Source organism: Stegostoma tigrinum, chromosome 1 (genome assembly GCF_030684315.1).
Source record: "Stegostoma tigrinum isolate sSteTig4 chromosome 1, sSteTig4.hap1, whole genome shotgun sequence".
NCBI classification, from domain to species: domain Eukaryota; kingdom Metazoa; phylum Chordata; class Chondrichthyes; order Orectolobiformes; family Stegostomatidae; genus Stegostoma; species Stegostoma tigrinum.
In genome coordinates, this window is record NC_081354.1 from 51610710 (window position 1) to 51635617 (window position 24908).

General features: G+C 40.4%; 1 protein-coding gene across 4 annotated transcripts in view; it reads left to right on the top strand.

Annotated features, from left to right (window-relative positions):
* fhip1aa (FHF complex subunit HOOK interacting protein 1Aa) overlaps nucleotides 1-24908 on the top strand; it is a 159147-nt gene that overhangs the window by 88493 nt on the left and 45746 nt on the right. For all 4 annotated transcript variants that reach the window (XM_048526956.2, XM_059645280.1, XM_048527045.2 and 1 more), the window contains exon 8: nucleotides 14633-14712. In XM_048526956.2, the coding sequence (XP_048382913.1) occupies nucleotides 14633-14712 (80 nt within the window). The remainder of the gene's footprint in view (nucleotides 1-14632; nucleotides 14713-24908) is intronic.

Genomic DNA, 24908 nt, shown 5'->3' on the forward strand with positions numbered 1-24908 from the left:
TATAAACTTAGTGATGTTCTCCCATCCTCTCCCCATAACCCTGCACAGTGTGTCTGTTTAAATAATCACCTGATACTCTCTTGAATGCCTGGATTAAACTGTCTCTACCATATTTCTGGGTAACATATTTCAGCCCTGAATCGCTTGCTGTGCAAAAATGTTCTTGATCCTTTACAACCAAGAATAGTCATTTTCTGACTACTCAGTTCATGTTTCTCATCATTTCGAACATTTCAATCAAGTCTCCTCTTAGTCTTCTCCTCACCAAGGAGAACAGTTCCAAACTCTCCAGTTGTGAAGTTTCTCATCCCTGGAATCATTCTCGTAAATCTCTTCAGCACTCTCCCCAATGTGTACATCCTTTCTAAAGTGTGGCACCTAGCTCTTTGCATAATATCTCAAATGAAGCCAAATTAGCGTCTAATGTAGGTTCAGCATGACTTTGCTGCACTCGTCCTCTATGATACTAAATAAATCCTAGATGCTACGTTTTTTATTAACTGCTCACTCCCTCTGTCTGGCTACCTTTATTAACTCATGCACATATACCCACAGATCTCTCTGCCCCTGCATATCTGTTATACCAGTGTCCACTATTTTATGCTGTATCTCTATGATCTTTCCATCTCATGCAGTTTTGCATTGAATTTCGTTTGTACCGCCAGGTTGTTAAAGTCACACACTGTCCGTCTGCACAGTTCAGTGTTTCCAAGTTTTGATCATTGGCAAACTTTGACATTGGCCCAGGAAAAGCAAGGTCCCTAATATCAGTTGCTGGGGAACTCCACCACAAACCTTTCTTAAACCTGAAAGTATGTCAGATAATTATTGCTTTTTGTTTTCTATCATCCATTCAATTTGGTATCCAGATTGTCACTGTCCTTTTCTTCTAACAGCAGATAACTTCTCTCAGAAGTCTAATGGGTGGCACTGTACAGAACGCCATGTTGATAGTGTTATCCTCATCAAGCCTCTTTATTACCTCTTCAAAGATCTCTAAGTTAGTTAAACATGAGTTCCCTGAAACTCTTCCCACTAGTTGTTTCTCCGTATACTAAACTGGGCAATGTGATTGTAGTTTTTTGCTCCTAAGCTCTTAACTAATTTATGTACTTCAAAAGCAATAAAGTTTGAAATGTTCTTCCTATTACGTTTACACCTCCAATAGGCCCAGGAAGTGCTGGAAACACGCAACATAACAAATCATTTCTAGGCAGAGAAACGAAGCTAAAGTTTAGGTCAATGATTTTTCATCAGAATTGGAAGAGAAAATGAGATGGGCAATGTTTGGGGGCGGGGGGGGGGGGGGGGGGATATGGGTCAAGCACATGCAGATGGTACTAGTTTGGTTTGAGATTATGTTTGGCATGGACTGATTGGACTGAGCGGTTTGTTTCAATGCTATCTATGACTCCATGGAGGAGAGGATTTAAAAAGTGACTTGACTGAAGGTAGTGCAAGGCAAAATGAAGAAAGAACAAGAGAAGTGTAAGTCCAGAGGTGATCGAAACAGTTGAATAAGTCAGATGAATGAAAAATCTTGCTAAGTATTTAACTTGATTTTATTCTTCCAAGGCTTCCTTTGATTTCCAGACTTCCGTCACTTGGCGCTGGCTCTACCTCAAGTGTTATGTATGAAAAGCTGTTGGCAGGTGTGACTTATAGACCACAGAACATAAGCAAGTGGTTATTGTAACAACTGCTGAAGCCATCACTCTCATCTCATTATTCTATGGGTCACCAGTAGAAAATTGTTAAAGATGGCCAATTAAATACATTATTGAATTAGGATGTAAATTTAAAAAGCTCCATCAACCCAATGTCTTTATCTAACCAAAGCTTGCTCAATGAAGATGCAATAAATGATTAATTTGGACTGAAAAAGATGAGGGTTTTTTCTGGATAGTATGAAGTTAAATACAGTGGATGCCTAAAGAGACCTGGGGGTGCAGATGCATAGATCTTTAAAATGCCACAAACACATCAAGAAAACTAATGGAATGCTGGCCTTTATATTTACAGAACTGGAGAATAAGGGCACAGAAATTATGCTGCAGCTACATAAAACCCTGGTTAGACCCCACTTGGAGTACTGTGAGCAGATTTAGACACCACATCTTAGAAAGAATATGTTGACCTTGGAGGGAGTGTAGTGTAAGTTTACAGATAGATACCTGGATTTCAAGGGTTAATTTATGAGGAGAGATTATACAAATTAGGCTTGCTTTCTCTAGAATTTAGAGAGTGACTTGCCTGAAGCTTCAAGATATTAACATGAAAAGACAAGGTAGATAAACTGTGTTTTCACTTGGTGATTTTGGAACTAGGGGGCATCGTCTGAGACATAGCGCCAGGGACTGTTCAGGGGCGATGTTAATAAACACTGCTACAGACAAGGGTGGTAGATGTTTGGAGCTCTCTTCCACAATCCACAATGGTTGGTGTATCAGTTGTTAATTTTAAATCTGTGCTCGATAATTTTTTTGTTAAGCAAACGTATCGAGTGATATGGTCCAAAGGCAGGTATGTGGAGTTAGGCCACAGATCAGCCATGATCATTTGAATGGTGAAACAACTCAAAGGGCTAAATGGTCTAAACTTGTTCCTATGTTTCTACATTAATGTGCACAGTCAGTAATCTGGAAACTAAAACGTCAATCCCTTTAGGTAACCTCATATGCTTTTCAGGAAAAGAGGAAAAAATATTGATTTCTCTTTGCAGAAGTTCACTTTTTGAAGTAAAACACAATCACTCTCTGGGGTCAATAGGGTTATTCCTGAAAGCAAAAGAGATAAAGCTAATGTGCCCCAAAGTCTGCCAATATATCTGCAGTTCTTACTATCTCTGAGTGAGTTATGCCCCAAAGCCTGTTGTTTTTCACCCATGTGGGCAAGTCACTGATCATTCACAGTTGTCACTGGAGTCTTAGCAGACACACCCTGCTCAAGAAATACAATGTTGTGCAGTGCTTACAGTCACTCTCCTAGAGAAGAAGCAAGTTTCACCCTGAGCTCAACAAGATGCTTTGGAATAGGAAATATCAGCTGATAGTCCTTCCTCTCAAGTTGAGTATTCCCTAACTATTTCCAGATATCAAAACACTGTCTATCTGGTCACCCTTCAAACAACCCAAACAGAGATTTACTAGAGACAGGATTTCTAGGAAACCTTGTTTTTGCAAAAAAGTCTCCCAATTAACAAGTTCTTTTAAAGAATTCACACAAGGTAACTGTACAAAATTTGAAATAAATCAAATTTTCCCAAATCCTTCAAACTTTAAACCTACAAGATAAGTTAAATATGAAGCTGCTTTGTAACGTAGCCTGAAATGCTATGACCTTCTCCCCTGGTCTCCACAACAATATATCAATTGGACTGAAAGTCAATGTGAGGCCCCTGCCAATATTGGTTAGCCACCTAATAGTGCACCAACAATAAGCCAGCTTCAGAAATGGGTTAAACCAATTTCATTACATATTCAATTCTGAAAGAAAGTTACTGGATTTTGGATTGACAAAAGATTCAAGACTAACAGTGTTGGGTTCATGGATTCACCGTGAGAGTCTATTTAAATAAACATTTTTTAGGAACAAAGTGATGTTAACATATATGAGATGTTTGAGGAATTATTTGAATGTCTTTTGTAGAAGAAATTTCATCATTTAAGAGTTTTGAAATATAACTGCTGTTTTTCTTTTTCCCTTAGCCCTGCTAAACCTCTTTAAATTAAATATCCAATTTATTTTAGAACCCCATTATTTAAAATGTCTTATTTTAGGCAGGTTGTTATAATAATGATTAAATCCATAAGAATGTAGTCTCAGTATGTTTCCGTCATTATAACAGCACCATTTTTCAAATCACATAGGCAACTGCTAGTTTTACAGATGTATTAAAATAAGAATCCTGTGATGTAGTCAGGACCTCCGTGCCACTTCAGTTGGAAGTTCCGATCCAATGCCTGTAAAACTACTTGATTGTTGTCTTGGAACAGGAGCTGGATTTAAAGGCCCATTTGACAATATTTGCTTTTCTCAGAAACATGACAGAACAGTTCTTACTTTCAGCTCAAAGTTATTTCATTTAAGCTACCTAAACTGTAAAGGCTGTGGATATTGAGCCCCCATTTGAGCACAGCAGAATTCTTGGCCTTGTGAGATTACACTACACTGGTTGGAGGCAGACTCCACACACAGTCAATGCTGAACCACATTGGACAGGCTTTCCATTACCTCTCGTAACTACTTGTGTGAAACTAACAGTTTCCTTTACAAGGTCAGAAATCATGTCTCACCAGTGCACTTCACCTGATGGAGTAGCACTCTGAAAGCTTGTGATTTCAAATAAACCTGTTGGACCATAACCTGCTGTTATGTAACTTCTGATCTTGATCACCCCATTCCAACACTAGCACCTCCACATGATAGTTTCCATTACAGAGTGGGGTTTGAGAAGCCATCATTTCTGTTCTGCTCAGTAGAGCAGGAGTCTGTCCTCTGGTGAACTGTCTCCTGCGTTCTCCCTGCCATAGGACTTGGTGGTGAGTTCACTATTTGCAGAGCCATTGTCTTAAACCCATGCAGAATGTCAGTATACAAACAGGTGCTGGGGAGAGAAGGAGAAAGAATATCTCTCTCTGAGGTATCTTCTGCTTGCTCCTGTGGAGGTCCAAGAAGAAAGGGGAAAGGGATAAGATGATGCATAGAAGCTAGACATCAGCAGATGGCCAACTTGGGAATATGCAACTTGAAGTAAGAACACTTTTTGCATTTTTTTCTGAGGCAAATGAGAGTCACAAACAATATGTAAAAGGTGTTCAAGTAAGATGCCAGTAAAAGCAGCTTGGTAATGTGAACGACTTGTTTGTATAGTGCCTGCAGTGAGAACTGAAGAATTTAGATGCAGTGAGGATGGTAGAGGGGCATAATGGATGTAAAGCCAAATCAAATGTAAGAAAAAGTGGAGACATTGAGAAGAGTTAATGGTTGTGTGAGGACTAGAGAAAAATTGTCATTTTATGACATGAAGAGAGCAAAGGAAGAGGTGAATATGGAATGAGAAACAGTATTTGTAAATTAGTGTGCCGTTGTGAGAGAAAGTGATGGTGTGGAGAGAATGGTTGAAAGTAGTAGGTCAAGGGGTGAAAAGAGTGTTTTATGCCTCTGTTGAGAAAAGAATTAAGTATCTAGGGCTTCAGGTACATAATTCTTTTAAAATTTACTGACAAACAGGGTGGTTGAGAAGGTGTTCAGCATGCTTACCTTCATTGCTCAGACCTTTTGCGTATAGGAATTGGGATGTAACGTTGAACTTGTGCAGGACATTGGTGAGGCCTTTTCCAGAGGACTGTGTACAGTTCTGGTCACTGTGTTATAGGTAACATATTATCAAACTGGAGGGGTCCAGGAAAGGTTTAATAGGAATGGAGGGTTTGAGCTATAAAAATAGGCTGGATAGATTGGGACTTTTTTTGCTGGAGCAAAGGAAGTTGAGGGGTGACCGTTATAGAGGTTTATAAAACTATGAGCAGACGTAAGGTGAATAGCAAAGGTATATTCCCTAGGGTGGGGGATTTCAAACAAGGTGACGTATGTTTTTTTTATGGTGAGAGGGGAAAGATTTTAAAAGGATACGAGGGGCAAATTTTTTCCACCGTGTGAGTTGTGTGTGGAATGAACTTGCAAAGTAAGTGGTGGCTGTAAGTGCAGTTGCAACATTTAAAAGATATTTGGATAAACACATGAATAGCAAAGATTTGGCAGTATGTTGGCCAAGTGCAGGCAGGTGGGACTAGTTTAGTTTGGGAATATGGTTGGCTTGGACTGAAGGGTCTGTTTCCATGCTGTGTGACTGTATAACACCAGGATTGTTATGGAATGGCTTACCTATTCAATGATAGAGTAGTTGTTGTAAATGCAAATTGTAACTGTTGCAAATGGGAAACAATTGAATTGTTTAAACAGCAATCAAGTGAGTTAGCCAGACATAACCGATGAATCATCCTAAATCATTTATCTCAAAGAATAAGTCTTGTGGCCATTTTAAAGTCTAGAAGAATGGAAGGACGTAACAATTAAGAACTGGAGCAAACTATCCGATCTGTTGAACCTGATCTGCCCTTCAATTCAATCATGGCTGATCTTCAGTTTCCACTCCAATTTTATATTTGCATCCTATATACCCCGATAGCCTGAGACACCAAAAATTTGTCTGGCTCGGCCTGAATAATATTCAGCGATGGAGCATTCAAAATCCTCTGGGGTGTATTTGATTTTCAGCAGTATCTATGGAGAGAAATGGTATTTTGAATCCTGCACATTTAAGGTTGCTTAATTTAATCATGAGAAATACATATTTAAAAAATGCTTTATTCTCATCTGTGTTAGAGGAATTTTATGGATCTATCTGTGGCTAGCTTGCAACTTGTTTGCAGTTGTTCTGAAGCCATCAAAAGTGGAGGCAAGCCAGGGACTCCATGCATGAGTGCAACAAATTGCCATGTAGTACTGGAGACTGTAACTCTAGTCACAAGCTCGATGAGAGTTGGTTCAGGAGAATCTCCCTTATCACGTAAATGTTCTGGACATACCTAGTAAGTTGTGTGTGTTGACTGTAAATTTACTGTTTGTATTTAATACAGTTTACTTAATCACTTACCATTAAATAAATCTTTCATCTTATGTCATTACTCAATTGAATGTTTATTCATTGTCTTTTCAAGACTAGAAAACCACACAGCAATGATAAAATTAAAATGCAGCAACTTTTCTCTAGAGTTTGCTGTTAAAGAAGTGATCAGTAATGTTATATCCAAAGGAAAATATAATCTGAGGACATAAAATAGTTGGTCGTATTTATTTAATAATCTAGAAAGTGAGCCTGTTTTTAAGTGGGTGAGCTCCACATTCATTGTTGATCAGATATTTTTGTGAAGCTAGGTTATGGTTGCGAATACTGGCTGAATGTGTTGCAGGAAATTTATTGTCACTATTAAACCAACAGCAAAGGCATATTTTTAAGGCACTTGTGATTTATCTCTGCTTCTTTATAGCAATATTCTAGAGATTAGTTACCAGTTCCAGGTCATGGTTGATCATTTAGTTTGATGCCTTTTCCCAATACTTTCTCCATGTCCCTCTCTGTCATTGGCATTCAGAAATCAGTCAGTCCTTACTTTGAACATACTCAATGACTAATGTTCCACAACAGGCTGGATCGTTACTGCCAAAGATTTACAAATCTCAAATAAAAGCAATTTCACCTCATTTTAGTCTTAAGTCGCTTTCCCCTTATTTTGAAATTGTGTTTCCTGGTTCTAAACTCCCTAGCCAAGACTAACATCTTACCTGCGTCAATCCTATCTATCTCTAAGTATTTTGTAGATTTCAATGAGATAGAATATAATAGAATCCCTTTATTCTGGAAGCAAGCCATTTGCCCATTGAGCCACAGAGACCTAGGGGTTCAGGTTCATAGTTCTTTGAAATTTGGGTCATATGTAGACTGGGTGATTTAAGAAGACATTTAGCACGCTTGCCTTATTGCTCAGACTGTTGAATGTAGGAGTTGGTACGTCATTGAGGTTGTACAGGACATGGGGAGGCTGCTTTTAGAGTACTGTGTGCAGCTCTGGCCACCCTGCTATAGGAAGGATATTAGTAAATTAGAGAGGGTACAGAAAACATTTACCAGGATGTTGCTGGAACTTGAGCAAAAACAATAGTCTGGACAGGATGGGACTTTTTCACTGGAGCGTAGGAGGTTGAAGATGACCTTAAAGAGGCTCATTAAATTATGAGGCGCATAGATAAGATGATTAATAAGGCCTTTTCCCTAGAATGAAGAAGTTCAAAACTAGTGGCATTTTCTAAGGCGCGCAGAGAAAGATTTAAAAAGAACATGAGCAGCAACTTTTTTACACAGGGAGTGGTTCATATGTGGAATGAACTTTCAGAAGAAGTGGTAGATGCAGGTACAATTCCAACATTTAAAAGACATTTGGATAAGTACATGTGTAGGAAGGGTTTGGAGGGAAATCGGCCAAATGCAGGTAGATGGGAAGAGTTTAGTTTGGGAAACTTGGTCAACATGGACCAGTTGAATCGAAGGGTCTGTTTCCATGCTGAATGACTGTGACTCTGTGACTCTGATTTCTTCCTCAGTGAAGACAGGTGTAAAGTAAAAATTAAACATTTGTGCTGTTTCTCTATTCCTCAATATAAAGTTTTCTGCTTCTGCCTTTAAGGAACCCACATTTGTTTCCGCTAAACATTTCCTTTTTAAATACCTGTTGAAGGTTTTATAATCCTTTTTATTATTTTTGATAGTTTACATTTATATTATGTTCTCCCATTCTTTATTAGTTTCTTGGTCGTACTTTATAGTATGCTGAAATCCCAATCCTCGGGTTTATTATTATTTCAGTGACTTTATAGGCCCTTTGTTTTGATGTTGCACAATCATTAAATTCTCTTGTTAGCCGCAGTTGACTGCCTGTTCTGAATTTTGTGCTTTTAAGGAATGGATAGTCACAGCAAACTATCATAATTATTTCAAGATTATCCATTTTCCATATACTGTCATATTTTCTAATGAATTTTCCCAATCCATCTCAGCCAGGTTACCCCTCATACCTTTATAGTTTTCTTTCTCCAGATGCAACCATCTTTGAATGAGCTACGTCACATTCAAACAATATATAATTCTATCATATGGTCTCTGACCCTTAAAGCATTATTTATACCAGGTTATTAATAAGATCTTTCTTAAAACGTAGAAATACATTTTAAAAAACACATTCTATAGCCAATTCCTCAATGTACTTCTCTAGAAAACAATTCCTAACACATTCCTAACACTCTAGAAATTCATTTGTCATGTCATTATTACTCATTAGGTTTTCCCAATTTACATGTAGGTTGAAATCACCCATGATTATTAGTCTCCTGCTTAACCATGTCGCACACTGCCATGATGGGTTAGTGGCCTATTAAAAAAAGCTAGCAATGTTTGCTGTGCCTTGCTTAGTTCCACCCAAACAGATTCCTGTTTTGTTCTTCCAATCTAAGATCCTCCCTTCCTGAGATACTGATCCACCATTGCTCAGTACAATGCCACCTCTATTTTTCTTTTTTACCTGCTCTTCCCAAATGTCGCATATGCTTGAATACTCTGTTCCCAGTTGTGAATATCCTGCAGCCATATTTCTGCAGTGGCAATGGGAGTATAACTATTTACCTTTCATTTTTGCCTTTAAATTATTTACCTTGTTATGAGTGTTGTGTGCATTTGGGCAAACTCTTTTTGATGTTATTTCATGTTCCAAGCTAAGGTGATGCACACCTTCATTTCACTTTCTAATTTCACTTGCCACTTTTATACTTCCTGTAATCAGTGTTACTTCCTTCTAGTTTGAGCGACCACTCAAGTTCCCAGCCCCCTTACAAACTAGTTTATCCCCTCCGAACAGCACTCAGAAGTCTCTAGATGTCCCTCTAATGCCAAATCTCCAACAGTGTTGATGGGCGTGTGGCTGAAGAAGTAATCCTCAGATTATTGCTCTTGAGGTCCTGCTTTTTAATTTTCTTCCTCACTTTATAAAATCAAGAGTTTCAGGGTCTCATTCCTCTGCTTATTCATGGTGTTGGTAACAAAGTGGACCACAACTACCTAGTTCACGGTCTCCCAGAAGAATATTGTGTAGCTGCTCTGTGACATCCAATACTGTGGCACCTGGGATGCAACATACTCAAATTCTAAAGAAGTGTCACTTTGGACTCAAAACATTCACTCTTTCTCTCCCTATAGGTGTTCTCCTCCTGAACTTTATTTTTCACCTCTGCTTATATTAGTCTCCCATCCTGGAGTCATGTTCACTGCTGCAGAAATGCCTATCTGATCTCCTGCCTATGTGAGTCCTCCATTGTCTTTCACTTCTCTTCCCCTCCTGGATAACCACGTCGCCAGTGGAGCCACAGACCTGGTTCTGGCTGCACTGTCCTGAGGAGACCTCTCAGTAAAATGAAAAACTAGGTAGCAAGCAAGATTGACTCAGGGGACTCTGGTAGTCACCCAGTCCTTGTGCTCCTACCCTCTGGTGTGACCATGTACCTAAACATGTTATCTGTATGGATTCATAGCAGTGACTGCAGCAGCTGCTTGAGTTCCAAAACCTGGAGCTTAGGTTCATGAAGTTGTTTCTGCTTCTGGCAGATGTGTTCATCCAGACACATCTGAATATTTATTACTTCTTACATACCATGGAACACACATTCCACCTGGCTGGGCTGAGCTGACCTGCCGTACCACAACTTTTAAAAACTATTTGTTACAGTAAGATTAAATAGAATAACTTACCAATTACTCAGCAGTTAGTTTCTTCTCTGTGTCAAAATAACCAATTACTGAAGGCTGAAAAAGGTTTAATAAAAAAGGGGAAAAAGGAGGACAACTTCCTAGCCTTTCTCACCAAACTCCCAGTTTACACTCTTTGGACCAAAAGCAGCACTTATAGTCAGGGCCTCACTGAGGAATACCCTTTTTATCTTTGCTGAAAGACAACTGAATTCAAGCTTCTGATGGTCAGTTTTAATTTGCCATGTAGATAAAGTTGCTGTTGAAGAACTTGTACTTCCTTTTTTGAGGCTAGGATAAAATATAACTCTTAACAATGTTCAGTTAATAGCTAAACTACACCTCACTATGTTTAAACAAAAGATTTTTCTTCACTCGTTCTGCCCCTTGCCCAGCTTTTGCAAAGATTTTTAAGTCTGTGACCCCAGTTTGTGTAGCATCAACTAATGAGGCCAGTTTTTCTTAGTCTGTCTTATCGAGGTCTGTTATAACCTTGAAAATCTCAATTAAATCTCTTCAATTTCCTTTTCTCCAAGGAGAACAACCTCAGCTTCCCTAAATTGTAACTGAGTTCCCTCATCCCTGGAACCATTCAGGTAAATCCCTCTGTACCATCTCAAGGACCCTTGCACCTTTCCTCAACAGTGATGACAAGAACTGAACTGGATAGTGGGATTAAAAGAAGGGAAAAATTGAGATTTACAATGTGCATCAAGAAAAATACCTCAGAAGTGAAAACAGCTGGAATATACAGAATGGTTATTGCCTTCACCTTCTCCTGTTTATTTGTTGGCTTCTCTTGCTCTTTCCTTTTTTTGTCTTTTAATGAAAGATGGCAGTGAGCAAGGATGGAGAATGTTGGTAACACACTCAATTCATTAGACGAGCACAACTGTGTGCCACCTGTCAAAAAGGTGCCACACTGTCAGTGAGTGTGAACTGGAAGTACATGCTACTTTGTTGTTTCTCTGTGCATGAAAGTCAGGACAATACTTGAGCGATGGTCCCTGATAATCCAACCTCTGGTGGACTTGGGAAGGAAAAGTTTACTTGGTCTAAAAGTCCAGGGTGTGTGAGAAAATGGAACTCCTATCTTAAAAGACTGTGGAACAAGAGGTCTGCAACGTAAGATGACGCTGATGCTTATATGCAAGAGGTCACAGGAGCCATAAAATCTTGGAGCAGAAACAAGCCACCTAGCTCACTAAGTCTGATCCCACTGAATGGCAGAGCAATGGCTGGTTTGGTTATCTTCAAATCCACTTCCCAGCCTTTTCCCCATAAATCTTATTTCCCTTACTTATTAAAAATCTGTCTGTTCCAATCTTGAATATATTTAATGAACCAGCCTTGACAACCCCCTGTGGTGAAGCATTCCACAGGTTCACTACCTACTGAGAGAAGAAATTCGTCCTCATCTTTATTTAAAGTAGGTGACCCTATACTATGTATTTATGCTCTGTACCTCGTTCAAGGAAGGTAACCCCTCTGCATCTACCCTGTCAAATCCACAAGAATTTGTATGTTTCTAAGACGTCTCCTGTGGGTCGTTTCTACAGTCCTTCTTCATTTAAATAATAATCATCTCTAGTCTTCCTGCCAAAGTGCATAACCACTCATTTTCCTTCATTATATTTTCATCTGCCAAGTTTTTGCCCACTTGCTTAGGCTATCTATATCCTTCTGCAGACTCTGTGTCATCTTGACTCTTTGTCTTCCCCTTTAATTTTGTCTGTCCAAAAAATTGTCAATAGTGCAGCCACTTTCTTCATCAAATCACTAATATTTATGTTATAATAAACAAAGGATAATGATTAGATGTTTTTGCAAATGTGAAAGCAAAGTGTGGCTCCAGCACAGTTCTCCATTAGTTTCAGGTAATCATCCTGAAAATGCCCCTTTTGCCCCAACAATGTTAGCTGTTATAGAGGTAATAGGAACTGCAGATGCTGGAGAATCCGAGATAACAAAGCGTGGAGCTGGATGAACACAGAAGGCCAAGCAGCATCTTAGGAGCAGGAAAGCTAACGTTTCGGGCCTAGACCCTTCTTAATCCTCTATCCGTGCTAATTATTCAATCCCCAAAGCCATAGGTTCTTGTTAACTAACCTTACGTGTGGTACCTTATCAAATGCCTGCTGAAAATCCAAATATATTATTTTCAATGCTTTTCTTTCATCTATCGTGTTTGTTACCTTCCCAAAGAATTCTAATAAATTTTCCATGTACAGTTTCCCCTTTGTCAAGCTATACTGACACTGCTTGAGCATAATATGTACATCAAAATGTTTTGCATCACATCCTATGTAATGGACTTGTAAAGTTTTCCCAATAACACGTTAAGCTAACTGGCCTATGGATACCAGACGTTGGCCTCTTTCCTTTATTAAATAAACGTGTTACATTGGCAGTTTTCCTGCTGTCTGGGACTTCTCGAGAAGTGTTGGAAGACTGCTGCCAGTGCAAGCACTATCACTGTAGCTACTTCCATCAGTATTCTTGGATCTATCCCATCAGGCCCAGGGGACTTATTGGTCCTTAGCCCTATTACTTTTCCAAATACATTTTTTTAGTGATAGTGATTGTGTTTATTTCCTTCTTTCTTTAGCCCCGTTACTATTTAGTATTTTTAGAATGCTATTAGCACCCTCTGCCATGAAGGCTATTGCAAAACACTCATTCAACTCCTTCGCAATTGTGGTGTGAAGTATGTGTCGCTAACACTGGTCTTAGAAACCAAATTTCCATTTAGGGAAATCCCTTGAAAAGATGATAGGTTCAAATCCCAGCCAATCTCTTCTCACTGTTTGCTGAACAAATTTCTAGATTGGAGTAAATTAAATTATTTTGACTGCTACTCTATCAGGAAGGGAGATAGGAATAGAGACATCTAGAATAAAGAAACAATGGCTTGGGGATTTTTTGCACTGTGAGAAAGTGAAATTGTTGTTTTAAAAAGGATACAGGTGGCGAATCAACAGACACTTTTGAAAAGAAGTGTATGAACTTAGGAGCAAGGTGTATTTAGGCTGTGAGGTAATAGTCATCTACAATGACACAACCTCTATGGCTAATAAAAATGATGGATCTAGCTATATGCCCCTAATGCCTATGTCCCCCAGTTCAAACTCAGCAAGAGTATTACATTATCATGGAATATTTTGAAGGGAGAGCATTCGCAGTGATACATTGCATGGAAGAAGAGGTCGTACCTGTTTCAAATTTGTCAAGAATAAGAAACAAGTTTGCAAGACAAAAGACACTTTAAATGACTCTTAGATGATATAAATTATATTTTTACATTGCATGTTATTATAATAAAGCATCATTCAACAGTCTGGCACATTTTATTTGACTTTGTTTAGATTGCTGTTTGTATGTATGTAGCTGGTTAAATCTGTGCATAGAAATAATTTGAATTAATATATTGCCTTTGCCTCCTTAATGTTCCGAACATTTCACAGCTAAAGTAAAACTTTTGTATTCTTTTGTATTATTTTAGGGGGAAACAGGGCAGGTGATTTTGTTCACTGGGCACTAAGACACCAACTCTATGTTGGTTAAGGGATAAATATTGTACCTGACACAGGGTGAAAACTCTCTATTCTTCTTTGAACAATATGTTGTGTTCTGAGATCACTGCATCAGAATTTTAACCAAGGCGTTAGCATCTTTTAAGATATATTTGGACAGGTACATGGGTGGGCAGGGAGCAAATGGACGCAGACCCTTAGAAAATAGATGACAAGTTAGACAGAGGATCTTGATCGGCGCAGGCTTGGAGGGCCGAAGGGCCTGTTCCTGTGCTGTAATTTTTTGTTCTTTGTTCTTTGTTCTTTGTGATGTGCTTTAAGTCACCAGAATGAGAATCACCAAACTCATAGGCAAGTGTATTGTTACCGAGCCAAGACTGACGTCATATGTACTGGGTTGCAACCTTTTGCTATGGTGCAGAAGATTGTTAAAGATTTTGCCCTTCAAAATTCTGATTGGTAAAGGGGTCTCAAGGAATTAATCCTAGGGTGCAAACAGTGGTGAAATTTTAAGCATTTCTCACTGAAATGGACTAACCAATATTTTGTTAATTATTCAGCAATTCCTGGTAAAAGTATTACTCTGGTTTTTCCAAACATGCAACTACCATGTAATTTGTACTTCTTAAAACAAGCACGTTTTTCTCAAGATCAAACAATATTTGTGTTATTTAAATCACTTGTTTATAGAAGACTTGAGTACTGTCAGTCACAAGCTGATCGTCTTTTTTAATTATTCTGACAGTTGTGTGTCGTATCTCTGGCCCTGTTCAGAACCCTTATCAATCTGAATTGTGAGGATGTTATGTTGCAACTTGTCTTGAGGTAAGAAAGTGCTGAATACAGTACAGAAGATTTATTAGTTTTAGTAGTATTAAATATTAACTAGCAAAATGGTTATGACTTGAAACTGCTATAATATTCAAGTTAAATGTATTAGTGTGCTAAGAATTTATTTCAACAGTTTTTAAAGAAGAAAAAAAATCAGACATAAGATAAGGTACCGAGCATTTCCATACAAACATGAACGACATGTTTGTCAAATATCTCGCACAATGTAACAATGTGCAGCTATTTGTTCCACTAATGTAATGGTTGTAAGTTTTTAAACTTCTTGGATTCTGGAGAAGATAATCTAAGAAGACAATGGGATCTTAATCAACTGGGCCAGTGGCTGAGAATGGCAGATAGAGTTTAATGCAAATCAGTGCAAGGTGTTAGATTAATTCTGGTCACCCTGCTACAGGAAGGTTGTTATTGAACTGGAAAGGGTGCAAAGAAGAGCTGCAAAACACACAGATAGTAAGAACTGCACATGCTGTAGTCAGAGATAACACCATGTGGAGCTGGAGGAACACAGCAGGCCACCCAGCATGGTCATTTCTGAAGAAGGGTCCTGACCTGAAACACCAACTTTCTTGCTCTCCTCTATTGCTGTCTGGCCTGCTGTGTTCCTTGAGCCCGACACTGCAAAACAGACATCTCCCTGAGTCACTGGAAACTGCTACATTCTCCTTTGAGGATTGTGGAGGGACCAAGAGTTTCTGTACAAGCACGAATGTCACATTTGTCGAATATCTTGCACGATGTAACAATATGCAGCTATTTGTCCTTCTATTGCAATGGTTGTAATTTTTCAAAACTTCTTGGATCTGGAGAAGTAACAGGGGTTTGGAAAACTGCCAGTGTAACACAAAAATTCAAAAAAAAGAGCGAGTCAGAAAGCAGGTAACAGTAGGTCGATTAGTCCAACGTCTAATGTTGGAAAAATGTTGGAATCAATTATGAAGGGAGTATTGGCGGAACATTTGGAAAACCATAATGTGATCAAGTAGAGTCAGCGTGGCGTCGTGAAGGGAAAGTCACGTCTGACTAAATTTATTGTTTCTTGAGTAAGTCTGAACCAAAGTGGGAACCAAAGAGAGGAACTAGTAGGTGTTTATATTTGGACATGGAGGAAGAATTCAACACGAGCCAAAGTCATAAGACGTGAACCAATGATGTAAGAAGTGGTAGATTGACATGCATAGAGAATTGCTCATAGACAGGAAACAGTGAGTGCGAATAAAGCGTTCTTTTTCAGATTGGCAACGTGTAACCTGTGGGGTTTCACAGGGATCATTGCTGGCGCTGCAACTATTTGATGTATCAATAACTTGGACAAAAGAAGCGAATGTACTGTAGCTAAATTTGCAGATGGATCAAAAGTAGGTGGAAAGGCAAGTTGAGAGGGATACATTACAGTTTAGACAGTTATTAATAGGTTAAGTGATGGGCAAAATGTTGGCAAATGGCTTACAAAATTGGAAAATTTGTAGTTGTTCATTTTGAAACGGAGAACAGTGTATATTTAAATGGAGAAAAACTGCAACACAGGACTCTGGACTAATTGTGCACAAAATGTAAAAACCTAACAGACCAGTAATCAGAAAGGCTAATGGAATGTAGAACTTTACGTCAAGGGGTATGTAGTATAAGAATAGGGAAGGCTTACTGCAACTGTACAAGGTGTTGGTAAGACCAGATCTGCAGTATTGTGATACTGTAGTCGTCTTAGCCAAGGAAAGATATTATTTCATTGGAGGCAGTTCAGATAAAGTCCATTTGGATGAGCAAAGGCTAAACAAGTTAGCACTTTTGTCTTTTTCTGATGAAGAGTCTAGGCCCGAAACAACAGCTTTTGTGCTCCTAAGATGCTGCTTGGCCTGCTGTGTTCATCCAGCTCCACACTTTGTTATTTCAGATTCTCCAGCATCTGCAGTTCCCATTATCTTTTGGCACTTTTGTCATTGGAGTTTAGAAGAATGAGAGGTGATCTCATTGAAATTTGTTAGATTCTTAACGATTTGACTGGGTAAATGCTGAGAGGATGTTTCTCCTCAGGGGAGAATGTAGGACCAGAGGACATTATCTCAAAATTAAGGAGTGCCAATTTAAGACTTAGATAAAGAGAATTTTTTTTTCTCTGAGGATTAAAAGTCTTTGGAACTCCATGCCAGAGAGCTGTGTGGGCAGAGTCTTTGTGTATATTTAAGACACAAATAAATAGATTTGTGATCAACAGGGAAAATCAAGGGTTATGGGGGAATGCTGGAAAGTGGATAATGAAGAATGTCAGATCAGCCAATGTTCTATTAAATGCTGAAGGAGGCGCAAGGGCCAAACAGCCTATTCCTACTACTATGGTCTTACTGAAAGTAAAGATGTTTATGTAGAAAGAAGGCTAAAGACAAAAGCTGACTCTGTGCCTCACTTGTATTTAATACTTTGTGTATAAGTTGGCATGGAAACATGCTATTCTTTGAGTTCTAATTTATATTATCAAGTATACATTATTGTACATTAGATGTAATACAATATAGGGATATATCTTTTGCAAAAAATGAAAACTGACAGTGTTGAATACCCACATTGACTTATGCTGGCAGTACAAAGCAGAGGCTTGACTCGCCTCTGAGAACTAAAGCTGAAATATACAGAGGAGCACCTCACCCTATAATCTGCAAAAGGAGTGTGAAAAGTGGTGTAACCTGCTTTTCAGCAACTTCTAGGGGTCACATAAAATAAATTCCTGACACTCGGCTTAAAATCAACAAGTAACAATTTATTTATCTGACTCTAACAGTGAACAAATTAGCTGAACTATTAACAAACCGAGTAAATCCCTTCCAACTAGTAACACATCCCAATAAAGCAAAATTCCAATGGTATGCTGTTTCAATAAATGCAAGTTCCACTTATATTTAAAAAATGTAATCTCTCAAAATTACAGCCGGGTTATGTGTCTTCTGGAATTTTCAGTGCCTTCTCCGTTGATTCTTCTGTCAGGAATATTAACTAGTTGCGCCTTTGGTAGTGTTGGTAGTTAGATGGTGCTTTCTCTAAGACGTAGAGTAGGCTGTGGGAGGCAGCATTCTCTCTTAAGAGCTGAGGGCCGTTAGCTTTGACGAATAGCAGCTAGCTCTGGGTGTTTTGTCTAACTGCTCCCTTCTATTTATACCCTTAATGAGATGCCAATATTTCTTCTAATAGGATTGGTCCTATGTTGTCAAAACCATCAGACTTAAATTGAATAGGTTTTTGCTATCTAAGTGCCTGATTCAAATTGATTGATTGGCTAAATTCAAAAGCTTGTTGTCTTGCTAAAAATTGTTGCTTGGCCTGCTGACTGTACGGCCTTTTGATGCAAATGTTTCAATTCGGGTGCTGTCTGTGTGCTTGCAGACTTTCAAGCTGCTGTTCACAGACGTCCATAAGACCATAAGACAGGAGTGGAAGTAAGTATGGCTGATGGGCATTTCAACTCCACTTCCCTGCACTCTCCCCGTAGCCCTTGATTCCTTGTGAGATCAAGAATTTGTTGATCTCTGCCTTGAAGGCATTTAACGTCCCGGCCTCCACTCCACTCTGTGACAATGAATTCCACAAGCCCACCACTCTCTGGCTGAAGAAATGTCGTCTCGTTTCCGTTTTAAATTTACCCCCTCTAATTTTAAGGCTGTGCCCACGGGTCCTAGTCTCCCCGCCTAACGGAAACAACTTCCTAGCGTCCACCCCTTCTAAGCCATACATTATCTTGTAAGTTTCTATTAGATCTCCCCTCAACCTGCTAAACTCTAATGAGTACAATCCCAGGATCCTTAGCCGTTCATCGTACATTAAACCCACCATTCCAGGGATCATCCATGTGAATCTCTGCTGGACACGCTCCAGGGCCAGTATGTCTTTCCTGAGTTGTTGGGCCCAAAATTGGACACAGTATTCTAAATGGGGCTTAACTAGAGCCATTTTAGAACTCTAAGCACAGAAAAAGCACGTGATCTTTTAAAGGGGCTACACAATGCCTTCTCATCCCCCTCCCCTACTCCAGCACTTTACAAACACCAAATTCTAGCTTCCTGCCTCCTAATCCACAGGTACTCTACCCAACTTCACAACATTGGGATGTTTTGATCTGGCCTAACTCTGTTGGATCATCTATCTCTGGCCCAGCTCCATGCCAGTCAGAGTGATGAATACAACGGAAAGCTGCTTTGTCTTCATGTTTCCTTCCTATCCCATGTGAGCTTGATGAATCTCCATTGTGTGAGGAAAACCATATTCTTTAAGAATGGCCACAGAAAATTATATCTGACATTATGCCTTGTGATGAGAGATGCGACCTCTGTTCCCATCTTATAAGGCGTCCAGGGCCTGTATGAGCTCACCACATTTTCTAGCTTCAAAAATCCTTCCACTTGCAGTTTCCTGACCTATAGAGCCAGGCACAGCTGCTCCTGAGGAGGGGTAAGCTCAGTGTTAAAACTTTTAACTGAATTCTGTTTGGCTGTTGTAATATTATGCCTTTTTCAGTTCAAAATGTTAGTATGTAACTTTGCTTTTTTATCCCACAGAATTATTTAACTCTTAAGTCTGTAATTTTGGGATCCCAGTAAAATCTGTGCCAGACAGTTTAAACGGCCAATGTACAACAACCTGTGTGCAATTTTTTGGGCTTGAATAATCAGCAGGAGCTGACAGGAAAGCTTTGGCCTCCCAGTAATGACTAGGACCCTGAGAGCCACTCAAACGCTGGTTAGCAGCTCACATTTAAACAAATGTTAATACTGAAAGATCAAGTTGTTGACAATGAAGGGGAGTATTATTTCTGACTTTGTAAAGATTAAACGTAAAGGATGTAAATATTTCATTAGCCTTTGTGATATCAAAGCAAGATTGTACACATGAAGAAGGACTAGATAAAGATTAATTGAAGGAAGATTCTGTGCGGAGGCACAAAACCAAGTTAGTGTGCAGGTTAAGATGAAGCTCAGAACTTGAGGTACCTAAACATCAGTCTGGCAAAGTGGTCAGAGTGCTGCATTAGTTGGACCTAGCAACACTTGTCATACCAGGGCACTATCACTTGGTGCACAGGGCAGTATGCCTCTTAGGAAGTGGGGATTGGAGTCACTGGTCTTTTTTCGGGTGCTTTCTCCAATGTTTTGCACTTCTTAGGAACCTTGCATCTGAGAAAACGTCTGTACCTTATAAGTTGTTACGTTATATTTTTGGGCAGCCAACTTATGATTACATGGTAGGACTGTAAGAACTGTGTAACAGAATCATCTAACGCAATAAAGACAATGACAGAAACAGCTCTATTGACCCTGCAAAATCATCCTCACTAACACCTGGATGCTAGTGCCAAAATTCAGAGAGTTGTCTCTCAGACTGGTCAAGCAAGAGCTTGACATGGTCATGCTTACGAAATGATATGTTTCAGGCATTACTCCAGACAATCATTATCCCTTGATATGTCCTGTTCCACTGGCAGGACAGATCTAGCACAGGTGGCGAAACAAAGATATACAATTGAGAGGGATTTACTCTGAGAGTCCTCAACATTGACTCTAGACCACATGGAGTCTCATGGCCTCAGGTTAAACTTGGGCATGGCAACCTCCTCTGATTACCACATACCATCCTCCCTCAGCTGATGAATCAGTACTGTTTAATGTTGAGCAACACTTAGAGGAAGCACTGAGGATGGCAAGGGTTACTGAGTGGGGGATTTCAATATCCAAGAGTGGCTCAGTAGCCGTACTGTTAATCGGGTTGGTTGGGTCTTAGAGGACATAGCTGCTAAACTGGGTTTGCAGCAGGTGATGAGGAAACCAACAAGAGGGAAAAACATTGACCTCACCCTTACCAATCTGCCAGCTGCAGGTGCGTCTGTCCATGATGGTATTGGTAAGAGTGACCACCACACAGTCCTTGTGGAGACGAAATGCTGCTTTCATATTGAGAAAGACCTCTGTTGTGGCCCATATTAAATGGAACAGATTTTGAACAGATCTGGCAGCTCAAGACTGGGCATCCGTGAGGCACTGTGGGCCATCAACAGCAGCAGAATTGTACTCCAGCACAAGCTGTAACCTTATGCCCCGGCATATCCCCCACTCAACCATTACCATCAAACCAGGGGACTAACCCTGGTTCAATCGAGATTGCAGGAGGACATGCCAGGAGCAACACCAGACATACCTATGTGAGGTATCAACCTGGTGAAGCTATCAAACAGGACTACTTGCATGCCAAACAGTGAAAGCAGCATATGATAGATCTAAGTGATCCCACAACTAACAGATTAGATCTAAGCTCTGCAGCCCTGCCACATCCAGTGTGAATAGTCGTGGACAATTAAACAACTGACTGGAGGAGGAGGCTCCACAAATATGTCCACCTTCAATGATGGAAGAGCCCAACGCATCAGTACAAAATATGAGGCTTTAGTGGATGATCTATCCTGGCCACCTCCAGTGATCCCCAGCATTATGGATACTATTCTTCAGCCAATTCTGCTCACTCCACGTAATTTCAAGAAATGGTTGGAGACACTGGATACTGCAAAAGCTATGGGCCCTGACAACATTCTGGCAAGGATTGGCACGGAGTCCACTGTTGTTTTCATTTATATAAACAATTCGGATGAGAATGTAAGAGGTATGATTGGTAAGTTTGTGAATGACGTCAAAACTGGTGATATAGTGGACAGTAAAGAAGATTATCTAAGAGTACAATTGGATCTTGATCAACTGGGCCAGCGGCTGAGGAATGGCAGATAGGGTTTAATGCAAATCAGTGCAAAGTGTTGCATTAATTCTGGTCACCCTGCTGCAGGAAGGTTGTTATTGAACTGGAAAGGGTGCAAAAAAGGGCTGTGAAACACACAGATACATGCTGTAGTCAGAGATGACACCATGTGGAGCTGGAGGAACACAGCAGACCAGGCAGCATGGTCATTTCTGAAGAAGGGCCCTGACCTGAAACACCAAATTTCTTACTCCTCTATTGCTGTCTGGCCTGCTGTGTTCCTCGAACTCTACACTGCAAAACAGACCTCTCTCTGAGTCACTGGAAACTGTACATTCTCCTTTCACTTGAGGATTATGGATGGAGCTAGGCCCTGACAGAACAGTGGAACCTCTGCCCACCCAGATTCTACGTTTTTCTTCAGCCCTCTGATTTATCTGTTATTGTCTTTTCTCTTGGTTCCCCCCCCCCACCAAGCCCCAACTACAATGTAGGGACACACAGAATTCAAATGTCTGCTGCCGCTTTAAACTCATTTTCTGGCCTTAATCAACCATATCTCGGGAATTCACTCCAGTGTTCTGCAGATTTTCACCATTTGGGTGTGGAAGGCACAGAGAGACAGGCAACAACCCACAGTCAGAACCAGGATTCAAATAGCTTCTGTGTATGTTTGAATCTTAAAACTTCTTACTGAGCCACAGTCATGGTGAGAATTGGTAATTATGGGTTCAAGTAAAGGACAATATTTAACTCCACACCTTTTCGGGTGTGCTCTGAAATCATAGAGCATGGAACAGTACAGCTTGGGCTCAGGCCCTTCAGCCCACAATGATCATGCTGACCATAGTGCCATTCTGGACTGTTACCATCAGCCTGCACATGCTCTGTATCCCTGTATTTTGTGCCTGTTCATGTGTCCGACTGGATACCTCTTGGACGTTGCTGTCATGTCTGCTTCCGCCGCTTTCCTTGGCAATGCATTTCGGGTGCCTACCATACTCTGTGTGGAGGGACTTTACTTGCACATCACCTTTGGACTTTTCCACTCACACCTTGAGGCTATGCTCTCTAGAATTTGACATATCCACCCTGGAGAAAGACTTGGACTATGAATCATTATTTTACAGGATCGTTGTCGTAAATTTAGGGGATTCTGCAGGTAATTTTCACATCCAATGAATGCCTGCACTACTGAAATTCACTCGCTGATTGCAGGTGTTTTCATCCCTCAGACTGTCTCTCTGAATCTTTCCCTGTCTTCCTTTTACTCGCTGTCATACAAACCTTGTCTCCTTGTGCACAAGATTCCCCATCTCTCCCAAACAACCCTTCTCTTGTTTTGCTTTCTCTCTCTTTACAACTCACACTGTCTCTCTCTGTCGCCCCCATTCAGATAAAACTGCTCCCTTTCAGAATGAATACACACAGATACAGACACAACCAAGCCATATGCATAGCCAGATGAACTGGTAAGCAGTGAGTGTTCAAACAATACAGCAAGGTCCCAGGTTATAGCCCCTCAGTTCCATGAATATTCTACATCACTAAACTCCAATAGGAACACATCGTATAGTTTTTATCAACCCGAGGCTGCAAAGATTGGGATACTGTCTCCTTTGTGTATCTCTTTCGTTGTCTCTTTCCCCATCTCTGTTTCTTTCTCTATCCCAGGCCGTAATCTTTACAAATGTGCTGGGAACTATTTCTGCTGCACTTTTAATGGTAATCCAGTTGCTGGACTTAATGTGCTGTAAATGAACAGAATAAGAGCTCAAGAGCGATAGAGGGAAGAAAGAAGTCCCCTATCCCCAGGCTGTCAACCCTCAAATCCTGGGTCAGTTGCTCTCTCTTCAGGACAGAGTGAATTGAAATGGTTGCTGTACCTTCAAATTGCCCCATAGTCTAAAACGCCACCATTCTTCAGGCCTTGTCGCAAACGTTCACAGCACCTTCACAGTTTGTACATAGAAAAGACCTTGGAAGAGTTGGAAATCTTGGGAGGTGGGAGTAGTGTTCTTCCCTCCCTCCACTGTTTTGTATTCCAGAGGTAGAGGGGAGTGCAACCTATCTGTTCACAGAGGGGGAAGAATCTTCCGTCATTCCAACTGGAAAGAGGTAAATGATCTCTTCAGTGCAGTTTTTCATCACACCAACCCAGGATTGAATTTTCCACATCATAGTTTCTGGAGAGAGGTCACTGGCGTTGGGCACTGATTGGGGACCCTCAGATCCACTTTCTCTTCACCCCCCCCCCCCCCCCCCCAACTCCATATCCTTCCATCTCCCTGTTTCCCTGACTCTATCCCTTCTCTCTATCTTTGTCTCTCAATCCCAGGAGATGTGCTGACGGAGGGGCACAGAGTCAGATACTGCATTCGAAAGGCTCCTGTTTTGAAACACCATCATTATTTGGAATTCTGGTGGATTGAAGTGAAGGATATCAGCTGTGCCTCCTCAGGAATGATGTGCAGCCGGTGAATTAATTTCAAAAGTATGTGGTCACTTGTTATAAAAAGGGAATTCCATTGGCAATTTGCGCACAGCAAATAATGATGAGACTTTCAAAGTCCAGTTTCTGATGATGGGGCTGTCTCGCTCTCGCTCTCTCGCTGTCACACACTCTTCCCCATCTTTCCCTGCTTCTCCTTCCCTCACTCACATATGCCTTCAGCATCTGCTCTGACCTCAACCCCCAGTGTCTGCATCAAGTGGTCATGGTAATCTGTGCACAGCAGGATCTCACAAATTGCAGAGCATGAATAACCAGACATCCTTTAGGTCCCAAAAAGGTCTAAACTCTCTTGCACTGCTTTCAAGTTGATTAAAACGCTTCAGGAAAGCTTCACAGGCAATGAATTAATGCTTACTGTCTAAAGGGATGTTTCTTCCGTGAAGTGGGAAATGCAGCAAGTAATCTACACACAGCAGAGTCCAACAGTCAGTCATGTGTTGTCCCGTCATGTCCACAGTCTCTCTCTGGCCCTAATTCGCTCTTTCTCTCTCGGATTGAATAGGTTGAAATACACTCTGATGTCTCTGTCTCATGCTCCTCACCTCATTCTCTCATCATTTCTGCCTGTAGGAAGGATGTTATTAAACTGGAAAGAGTGCAAAAAGGATCTACAAGGATGTCACCAAACGTGGAAGGTTTGATTTGTAGGAGAGGCTGGATAGGCTGGGGCTTTTCCCTGGAGAGTAGGAGGCTAAAAGGTGACCTTGTAGAGGTTTAGAAATTCACGAGGGGCTTGGATAGCGTGAATAGACAAGGTCTTTTCCTTGAGGTGGGGAGGGGCTTTCCAAACTAGAGAGCATAGGTTTAAGGTGAGGAGGAAAGATTTAAAAGGGATCTAAGGAATAATATGCAGAGTGTGGTGCGTATATGGAATGAGCTATAGGAGGAAGTGGTGGAGGTTGGTATAATTACAACATTTTAAAAGGCATCT